This window comes from Gymnoscopelus microlampas, assembly GCF_963454915.1.
Source record: "Gymnoscopelus microlampas genome assembly, chromosome: 5".
Classification (NCBI taxonomy): Eukaryota; Metazoa; Chordata; class Actinopteri; order Myctophiformes; family Myctophidae; genus Gymnoscopelus; species Gymnoscopelus microlampas.
The window spans coordinates 10966633-10977836 of record NC_139942.1 but is presented as its reverse complement, the minus strand read 5'-3'; the positions used below and the strand labels follow the sequence as shown (position 1 = coordinate 10977836).

General features: G+C 41.7%; 1 protein-coding gene across 2 annotated transcripts in view; it reads left to right on the top strand.

Moving 5' to 3' along the window:
- The window catches only part of LOC311045769 (uncharacterized protein), a 103792-nt gene that overhangs the window by 89062 nt on the left and 3526 nt on the right, over positions 1-11204 (top strand). Inside the window, exons 1-5 of one of the 2 annotated variants that reach the window (XM_084057806.1) lie at positions 5553-5773; positions 6344-6520; positions 7142-7371; positions 8342-8493; positions 9434-9563. The exons of the other annotated variant lie outside the window; for it this stretch is intronic. Of the exons in view, the coding sequence (XP_083913932.1) occupies positions 5602-5773; positions 6344-6520; positions 7142-7371; positions 8342-8493; positions 9434-9563 (861 nt within the window). The 5' untranslated portion in view covers positions 5553-5601. Of the gene's footprint in view, positions 1-5552; positions 5774-6343; positions 6521-7141; positions 7372-8341; positions 8494-9433; positions 9564-11204 lie in introns of those variants that run through there. 2 annotated transcript variants of the gene reach the window in all.

Sequence of the window (11204 nt, the reverse complement as noted above, 5' to 3'; positions counted from 1 at the left end):
TTGGGTGCATCCACACATGAGATGCAAGTTGACGGTAGGGTCGCAAGCCCTTGTTCCGGTTCCTGCCATTTCTGGCCGTTACTCAATGAAAAGCGGAACCCGGATATGCGCTTCAGACGCGCATCGGGACGGTCATTACGGTTTTTCCTATAACAAGGGAGTGGATGGGACTTCCGACTTCCGAGCGTCAACTTGCAGCTCATGTGTGGATGCACTCATAGGGCGAAGTCTGAAGCGCATATCCGGATTCTGCTCTTCCTTGAGTAACGGCCGGAAATGGCCGGAACCGGAACAAGGGCTTGTGACAACTAGAGTCAACTTGCATCTCATGTGTGGATGCACAGCGACCTGTATCGCGGCCGTCATATTAGAGGTAGTCTCGCGTTACCAGACTGTTGCCTCCCACAATTTTCAAATGTTTCCGACATACAGTCTGGGACTCGGAAGCTCTGATCATGATTAGAATATAATGTGATGTGGAGCCGCCTCTCCATTTCCGTTTCGTCTTTACAGTCGCGCAAATGTATCCTAATATAAATACAAATCATCTAAGTATACATAGCTTGCTGCTTAGCTGAAATGGAAATTAAAAAGTAAAGTGTAAAGATGTTTTAAAATATATTTTTGTGAACGGAAGTGCCAGCTTCCTCTCTCAGATTTTGGGAGTTGTAGTTCCAGACTCTACATAGCATTCAGAGATTGTGGAATAGTTGTCTGGCTACGCGAGACTATATTAGAGGGGGCACGCTTCCTGACTCCTGGCCAATCACAGCGCGTCTTTTCCGGGACTTGTCAGAATGTAGTTGTATAAAAAATATCCTGTTGTATTTTTATACAACTAGATGCTGCCAAGTCTCAGAAAAGACGTGCTGTGATTGGCCAGTAGTCAGGAAGCGTGCCCCCTCTAATATGGAGGCCGCGATACAGACGCCCCAGAGTCGGAGGAGGCGTCTACCTTTATGTCTATGGACTGACAGGATGTCGCTCAGCTCTCTGTCAGACAGGAAGGACCGCCTACAGGAAACAGAGACAGACAGGATGTCACTTAGTTCTGTGTCAGATTGGAACCTTCCACTAATGAAAGTGCATTTATCATCTTCAATTTTATAGTGTTTCAGTTCCAATTTTGTCGATTTTTTTGTTTCGTTTCATCACTTCCAACTTGTTTATCCTGTATCGAATATGGTTCTCTCTCCTGATTGGATGAAATTGCTATCCCAACCTGAAAATGTATCTTCCGTTTATTAAAGAGATGGAGAGACATGGAGACCCCTACTGAACAAACACTATAGCAATTACTATCAGAATATAGAGCTATTTAACACTTATTTTAACACAGAAAGTATCACTTACAGTACACCATCTGTAACCACATGAACCCTAGCATCCCTATTCTGGGGAGAACATTTGCTGAAGAGATTTGGTGTCGGGTGGAAACCTCATATGTACAAAACTATTACTTTTCAGGAGTCAAATTCAAAGTAGCAGATCTATAAGCTCGTCGAGACATGTTTCAAGCTTGTAGATCTGCTACTTTAGATTTTAACATATAACAATAACATAAAAAATATGGAGATAAGAGGTTTCTGCCTGACAGCGACGATATGAAACAGAATGAACTGTAAGATGTTGATAATGGTAAATAAATAAATGGTAAATGTATATAGCGCTTCTATCCGAAGCGCTTTACATTGATTGTGCCATTAACACATTCACACACACATTCATACACCGATGGCGGAGGAAACCTTGCAAGGTACCAACCTGCTCATCGGGAGCAATTAGGGGTTCAGCGTCTTGCTCAAGGACACTTCGACACTAACTCTAGGGGAGCGCCCCAACCCGGGATCGAACTGGGAACCTTGCGGTTTTCTAGTTCAATCTACCCAGCCACTCTACCCCTGAGCCACTGCCGCCCCTCAATGGATGAAGAACGGGGAATAATGTTTTGTAATATTAGTTTCTTTGAGCCCAAAACGCCTTGAGCTCTTTTCCACTAATGAAGGGTTAACTCAGAACCTTCCAGAACCTGAAACTTTAAAGAACCAGTGAAGTTCTGTGATGATTATTTTGTTTGCATTTATATTATAACCACAACCACCCTTGAAGGGGGAGGTACGTCATAAAATGTTTATATAAAAAAAGCAAAAATACGCTTGTAGATATGCTATTTTTGCTATTTTATAGCAAAAATAATGATTTGGAAAACAAAACGATTCCCGATTCGATTCCCATTCTTGGGGTCACGAAAGTTATTCCCAATCAGTTTAATCCAAATTATTTCAGTCATATTGTTTTCATCTGGACTTTAACAACAAAGTGTAGCCTAGTTATTTCCAACAGCTCAAACTATTTTTTAAATAAAATACCAGAGAGGGTTTTGTAAAAATTCTTGGCTTTGGTGGAATCTTAGATTAGGTATAGTTCTAGTTGACGCAGAAACACAACATAATTGCTTTGATGCAAGTAACATTAACGAGTTTCAACGAGAGCGTCAGCTGGACAGTGACACACACACCTCAGCTGTGCTGAACTGACAGTAGACTGGAGTTAGTTAAGGCCTTGAATGACTGAAGACATGATGTTTACTGTGATTATGGTAAACTTACATTTCATATCACAAACTCCATAGAGTAAAAATTCATGGAACTTTAACCAGCTAAAATAAATAAATGAAAATGATAATAATAATTTAAAAAAATATGTTTTGAAATTGTGAATCAATTTTGAATCGTTGATAATAAGAATTCTTACATTTTTCCACCCCTAGTGTTCAGGTAGTGCACTACGCCACGCATCCCCCCTCTTTATCCAGAGTCTGACATCACTGCCGCTAGAGGCCGCTATCCGCCTGGGTCACTGAGTTTTTCTTGTGTTGAAAATACCATAGGGTCATTTAAGAACAGCATTCCACAAATAAACAAATGAGACCTGCGATTTTCATTCACCAGGCAATTCTAAAATAGGATATGGACATGAAGCATCTCTTTTGGGGGTCCCTGGCAGATGGGGGTCCGCATATATACATAGCCCTATCAATTTGGGGGTCCTTGGCACGAAAAGGTTCGAGAAGTAACTGCTCTATGGAAAGCTTTTGTCAGCAACTTCCAAGATGTTCTCGATGGCTCTTTGCCTACATGTTTAGTCCACAGATCCTATGAGTCCCAGGAACCCCATATAGCCTAGAGGCTGAACCTGCGAAGCACTTACAGCTATAATGCATTGTAAGTGCATTTATAATGCACTTATAAGGCATTATATAACACTCGTTATAAATGTTTATAATTATACAACAACCTGGATATACAAGCTCACAGTTGGTACATCTGCCATTTTGAAAAGTTTTGAAAAATATTGAAAATGTTTGGAAAATAATTGTGATAGTTTTTTTTTTACATAAATCCTCTCTTCTGGGGATCCCTGGCACAACACATTTTCAGGTGGGGGGCCGCGGCTAATTATATATTGGGATAAGTAGCCTACTTCAGTAATTTATTATGTTTTGTTAGAATAATTATTAAATAGCTCTATATTGTAATGTTTGTTCAGTAACAGGGGTTTCCCTGACTCTCCACAGGTCCCGACAACATCCCCGCTAAATTTCTAAAAGACTCAGCCGCCTCCATTGCCCCAATCATTACCCACATAATAAACCTCTCCATCATACAGGGACGGGTCCCTAACGACTTCAAAAAAGCAAGAGTGACCCCTCTGTACAAAAAAGGAAACCAATTAGACCCTGGCAACTACCGCCCTATTTCTATTCTTAGCTCCATCTCGAAAGTCATGGAAAAAATAGTCTATGAACAGGTTGATAAGTACCTTGCCGAAAAAAATCTAATTTACGAATTCCAATCTGGTTTCAGAACAAACCACTCCACTGACACATGCCTTCTCTATTTGAACGACTCTATCAAACAAGATGTCGACAAGGGCAAATATTGCGGCATGGTCATGCTGGACCTCCAGAAGGCTTTTGACACCGTTAATCACCCAATTATGATCAATAAGCTCAAAGCAATAGGCTTTGATGAGACGTCGGTGAACTGGATGAGATCCTACCTGGAAGGGAGGGAGCAAGTGGTGGAAGTAAACGGCACCCAGTCCCCTCCCAGTGACTTGTGGTGTTCCTCAAGGAAGCATACTAGGACCACTACTGTTCCTGATATATGTGAATGATATGTCCTCAGCTTGCGACTGCAAACTGTTCCTGTTCGCAGATGACTCGGCTCTGCTGGTCTCGGACAGGGACAGGCTGCAGGTTGAGAAAACTCTCAGCACTGAACTCAACAAGATCTGCACCTGGCTCTCCGACAACAAACTCTCATTACACCTGGGTAAAACTGAATCCATCCTCTTTGGGTCCAACCCTAACCTTAGAAAGGCTGAGAGTTTCACGATCAAAGTGGGTGAAAATGTTATCACAAGAAAGGAGGAAATTACCTACCTGGGTTCCATCTTGGAGGCAAACCTCTCAGGTGACAAAAACGCTGAAAAGACGATCAAAAAGGTCCACAAAATAACACAGAGGATGTGGAGGCTTGTTCGCAAAGTCAGTAAGAATACTCTGAAGATTCTTGTAGGGGCCCTCATACAAGGTCATTATGATTATGCATGCACTTCATGGTATCACAACACCTCCAAGGCCCTAAAAACAAGGCTCCAAACATCCCAAAACAAACTTGTAAGGCTACTTCTTGGCCTCAATTACAAAGCCCATCTAACCCATGCCCATTTTGCTAGGCTTGGATGGCTTAGGGTTGAGGACAGAGTACAGCAACTTGCTATGGGCCTGGTCTTCAAGATACACCACAACATTGGGATCCCCCTGTATTTGTCAAAATACTTCCAAAATGTTAATCAAGTCCATGATCATAACACCAGAGGCAGCTCCACAAACCATGTTCAACCCAGATTTGGCACAACAAAGGGAATGAACTCCTTCTCATGCTATTCATCTAAAATGTGGAATGCCCTACCAAAAGGAGTAAAGGAGTGTAAAACCCTACTCACTTTCAAAAATGCCCTAAAGATACACCTTCAGGAGGCTGCAATTCAAAAATGGCCCCTGTCCAAGTCCTAACCTGCCCCATGTCCTAACCTAACCTACCCCCCCCCCCCCCCCCCTCTCTTTCTTTTTTTGTACATATTTTTCACCCTTCATACTTCATACCAGTAACCTGTAAACTGATTGTATGACATTCTGTATAGTAGTGTGTATATCTGTCTGTCTCTTATATGTCAACATGATTTGTGTGCATGGGGATCTCATCTTAAACAAGCTACGTGCTTAATGAGCTATCCAGTTTAGTAGACCTTGTATTGCGAATTTGTACTTCCATGTACTGTTATGTACTGCCATGTACTGTTCTCATGTCTTACTAAATAAAGTACATCAATCAATCAATCAATCAATCAATCCAGCTCTTTTATTCGCCAACTAGTCTTTTATTTTGAAAAGACAAGGAAACCACACTCCGGAACTCATCATTATTTTTCGCCTTGCCGAAGTGAAACGAATCGATGCTGTTGTAGTTTGTGGTTTGTGCGCGTGTGGTTCTGTGTTTATGAAACATTAGTAAGGTTTATTAAAGCGTCATAATGTCCGCTAAGATGCACATGTTGAAGGAGGTGGTCAGTGAGAGACTGACGCAGATGGCCGAGGAGATCTGTTCCCTGGTGGAGATCCTCCTAGTGGAATATGAACAAGATCTATACCGATCAATCGCTCCACAGATGGACGTGGACCCTCTGCACTTACACACTACAACAGGTTAGAATGGGTCGTTTTATTTGGTTGTGTCTCTGTGAAATGTCTACATTGATTGGTTAAGTTGTTTATTTTTTACTGACATAATCGATTTGTGATCAATGTCCCATAAACTATAAAGAAAACATCACATGGATGCGATTGGGACGTATAATCAGTGTTGTAGCCGGAATATAGTTGTCTATAATAAAATAAAATAATGTATAAATTAAATAAATTGGCTATAAAGACAAGGGGGAAAAAGATATAATAATATTATAGAAGAAGAAAAAATAGTTCAATTTGCCTCTTTTTGTGTTCAATAATTGTATACATTCTCTGAAAACAGTGATTGAGTCCTTTTCAATGTCGTCAACCCCCATTAATAATCAGTCATGAACAAAGGAGGACTCCTGGATTTGGGAGTATCCAGGAGAAACTCCCAAATTCATAGGCTATAGGATATATATAGACTCAATGTGCTGAGTCAGCTGCTGTTGTATCTTCCAGGTGTCAAAGTTTGTTCAACCTGTTTGTGTTGTTGTTGTTTATGTCATTGTTGTTGTTGTTGTTGTTGTTGTGTCTCCTCCATAGACGTGTCGCTACAGCGTTTCACAGGGGGGCTGGTTGTAGTAGAATCATGTGACGATTCACCCAAACAAAACCACAACATCAGTGACCCAGAAGAAGCGCTCCCCAGACCAGAACCATCCATTAAAGAGGAACAGGAGGATGAATGGAGTGCTGGGTTTGAAGACTCTGAACCTCAGGGTAGGACTGTACAATATACCTTTTTTCACTGACGAAAACTAAATATATGATGACTAAAACATAGACTAAATATATAGACAATTTTGTCAACAAATAAAAATTTGACTAAAATGAAAAATAGTGGAGAAGAGATCCAGTAGACCAGTAAACATTTTATGTTTGGTTGTGCTCGGGTGTTGTGCTCTGAAAATAGCAGATCTACAAGCTCACAACCCGTCGCAATGTGAGCTTGTAGATCTGCTATTTTCAGCATGCAACCAAGTGTAAAATCTGCCATTACGACGCCATCAAGGCCTGCATTTTTTCCTGACAAAATCAACTGTAGACGGACTGATTTTATGTTTTTAATTTGTTTTGTTTTTTAGTCGTATTGATTGTCTGTATATTTTGTCATTTGGTATATGATATGGACCTTGAGTCTGAAATAAAGATTGAATTGAATTTAGTCGACTAAAATCTTATGATATTTAGTCGACTAAAGCTAGACTAAAACTAAAACTTTTCAGATGACTAAAATATAACTAAAACTAAATGAAATTGTATTCAAAAGACTATGACTAAACTAAATAACAAAAACACCCATAAACATCATCATGTCGTTGTTTTTCCAATATGTTTCAGCTCCGCCTCAGAGACATGAGAAGGGTACAGAGGTCATTAAGTTCATCTACAGTCCTGTCTGTAAGAGCGAACAGCTGAACCCGGAGCCCGCGGCCCTCTCCGACACCGAGGCGCAACACACTAAGTCGCCACCGGAGGACGCTGTTCCCTGTACCTCTACGGAGCCCTGCGGTGCCGCAGGGCTCCGTACAGCTGTGCTCTGCCTCGACAGATTGACCAGCACTCAAACAGTTAGGTTTTTTTCTCTCCATCTCCATTCTCTCCCTCTGCCCCTCCCAAACAGGCTGCAAACGATTTATCCGGAGGCTGTAGACGTATTTCCGCCCCGCTTCCGCAGGCCATCTTAGCTTATGATCGGGTTTTAGATCGTTGGTGTACACAAAGACGATAACTGTTCGTCGTCCAGAGTAAAGAAAATATAACCGGAGCTCTCCGTTCGTTTTTTATACCGTGTGCAAAAACGTGTTTTGCCCTATTTTGCCTAAAAATCTAAATTTTCAAGCTAAAACCGAAAACCGGAAACGGAATCCCTTAATGTTCTGTTTCCGTTCAGTGGAAAGGGAACCTGATGTCGGAATGTACAGAAAACAGCGCAATCGTCTATTAAACCACAATTAAACAATGGAACGGAGATCTGCGTTCTGGCAGCCAAGTGATTAATTAAATAGAACGCAGCTCTGCGTCTATGGCAGTCAATGTGTTGTAGAAAAGATAATGTATAAACAAACAAAAAACACTGATGATAGTGCTGCCAAACAAGTCTATGAGGCTAGTCTATGAAAAATGCAACATCATTGTACAATAGGTGTAGGGGGTCCCTGCTTCATCTCTCTCTCAGCTAAGGGGTCCTCGGCCTGAAAAACATAAAAAATCTGTGCTATGTTTTATGCTTCTTTAGTTTTTTTGCTAACCTAACACTAGCCCTAACCCTCGAGGCATAGCACACTGAAGCAAGAACCTCATTCTGCTTCAAAAATATATTTATTTTCAAAGATTTGCACACAGTTTCAAGATTTTTCAAAAATAGCAGATCTTCACGCTCATTGTGCGGCATGTAGTGACACGCAATGAGCTTGTAGATCTGCTATTTTTTGAATATAAGATATGGTTAAAGTGGTTAAAATGATTGTGACGCTATATTAACTAATCATGCGCACCCCTTTGAGAACCACTGATCTAACGTGTCACGCTGGTTGACAGCCCTACACGGAGGCGGAGCTAGCGGCGGGCGGCCATTGTGTGGTGTGTAAGCGGTCGTTCAGCAGCCGCAGCAGTCTGATGAGTCACGCCAAAGTCCACGGCGGCGACTGTGTGTGCATCTGCGGCATCTGTGGCAAACTGCAGCCCACCAGGTCAGTGATAACATTTGTGTGTGTGTGTGTGTGTGTATATATATATATATATATACACAGTCACACACATATACATACACATTTTGGGGGTCATTGACGTGAAAAAAGTTTGAGAACCACTGATATTATAGCAACATACGTTTGTTTTTTTAACTTTTAGGATTTAGAAGACATTTGTAGAATCCCCAGAAGCAAAGATTTTAGTTAAAATGTTCGCTTTAAAAATATATATATATTCAAAGATTTGGACACATTTTCACGATAAAAAAAAAAAATCAGATCTACAAGCTCACACTCTGTGCCGCGCAATGAGCTTTTATATCTGCTAGTTTTTGAATAGCCAAAGAAATCTGAAATGACACACAGATTCTATCCCGGTCTAAAAGGGTTAAACCAGTGGTTCTCAACCTGTGGGTCAGGACCCCCAGGGGGGTCCCCACATCATTTTGGGGGGGTCCCATGATGACAGTGAAGTGACAATTTAAGGACTTTTAAGACCTTTTTAATAGCTCAACAAAAAAAAAAGAGAGCGATAAACCATTTAGACCAGAGGCCGATTCTAAAACGCCTTCTAAATCTGAACAGTTTTCTGAAAAACATATAATATATAGCAACATCTAAATGTGACCTGGATTGAAAGGTATGAAGACGTATAGGTTACTACAGGTCTGTCGATTATTACAAAAATATTGATAATCAATCAATTCCTGTTTTGGGCATGTCATTATTAGGGGAAAGTTGGAGGGGGGGGGGTCTAAAAATGTCAAAAATGCAAGCTCACAATGTGTCGCAATGCATCACGCTGTGAGCTTGTAGATCTAAATTACATATTTTTTTAAAGTTTGCTTTGTTGCTCGCTTTGTTGTGTTCTATCCTTTTGAGTACTTGTATACCCATATCTTATTATGCATTGTATGCCCTTGTTTTTCAATCTAACCAGGGAGGGTCTGTTGGAGCACCTCAAGACGCACGTGCACTGGTGTGAGTTCTGCGGGAAGACCTTCAGGAGACATGTGGACCTGTCTGTCCACAAGCACTGTCACACTGGACAGAAACCCTTCACCTGTAAGGTAAGACAGACAGACAGACAGACAGACAGACAGACAGACAGGAGAGACACATATGCTGTCACACCACATTTCTGTGGTGTTTCACCACAGTCACATGTGTTGTCCGTATTGCCAGTGGACTAACTTAACTGAAATAGTTCACTTTAATTTGACAATGTAAGTCAATGTAAGCTATTTCATAGATGAGTGACTAGGTCAGTGGTGCTCAAAGTAGGGACCAGGGACTCTCGGGGTTCCTTGAGGGGGTTCTAAATGGACCCTTACAAGTCTGTAACATTTGTACACTGTCAGAGTTGAGGGGTAGCTTTGGACGTATGAGGTTTTCCCCCTGACAGACGTATTCGTATTAGGGCTGTCAGAACGAATTTCGCTATTTTAAAATAATGCGAAAAAGATTTGAATGTTAAAATTGCCATTCGAAAGTAGTTTAAAAGAAATATATATATTTTTTTATTTTATTTCCTGACATACCAATGCGAAACAAATGCTTTCATCATGTCACGCATGATCAACAATAAAGTTTGAGTGCATGCAGTGCACACAGAAAGTTAGCGCACGGAAAACCTCCCAATGTGTCTGTGTTGTAGCACTGTGCGCCTGTGTGTGTGTGTGTGTGTGTGTGTGTGTGTGTGTTGTCTGGTCACAGCACATTGGTTCAGCGCAGAGGCAGGCAAGACTCCTCTCGTCCTTAAAGTTTCCCCCTATAAACGTCACTTGAAAGTTAGGTTTTAGAAACTTTAATAATTATGACAACAGCGAAAGTTTTGATGTAACATTATCCTTCTGTAATGTAGAGGAAGCTCAGCTAATCAGCTCTGCTTCTCTCTATCTGTCGCACAACAACATGCAGACAGTTGAGCTGTAGTGTAGCTCCGCCTCAGCCGATCTGCAAGACCACAACGCTTGGCTGATGCGACGCGGTGACGGCTTGTAGCTCAGCTGTGTTCTCTGCGCAACACCGTTGTACACCGAAACAAAGACAGGCAATTGTATGTGTGCACGTGTGTTTATTATTGTACTACTATACATTTTTATATAATTATATATTATATAAAACATTTGAATATATTCAAATATAGGGGGCACGGTGGCACAGTCGGTAGTGCTGTCGCCTCACAGCTAGATGGTCCTGGGTTCGATTCCCGCAGGGGACGCTGTGGGCGCTGGGGGCGTGTTCTCTCCTCCGCGTCATCAGCGCCCACACCCTAGGTGGGGTTGGCGAAAGGGCCTTTCTGTGTGGAGTTTGCATGTTCTCCCCGTGTCTCCTAGGGTAGGTACCCTCACAAAAAACATGCAGTAATCCTGGTCACTATACTGCCTCCCCCTGGCCAGCCGGGGCACCTGATGGAGGGGAAGGGAACTGGTTGGAATAACGTGTTCCTTCCACGCGCTACGTCCAACCAGGGAAACTCTCCCCTGTCAGGTGACAAGAAGGTCAGCTGGCTCTCATGCATTGAAGGAGGCATGAGCTCGGCCCTGGCCTCCCTAGGTTGGCAGAGGGAAGGTAGTGCCCAGGATTACAGCTTAGGCATTGGCACTGGGTGAAAAAAATAGGGGTTACAAAATCGTGGGATAAAAATTTAGAAAAAAAAAAAAGAATATATTCAAATATTAAAAGTAATATAGCATTGAAATTCCAAT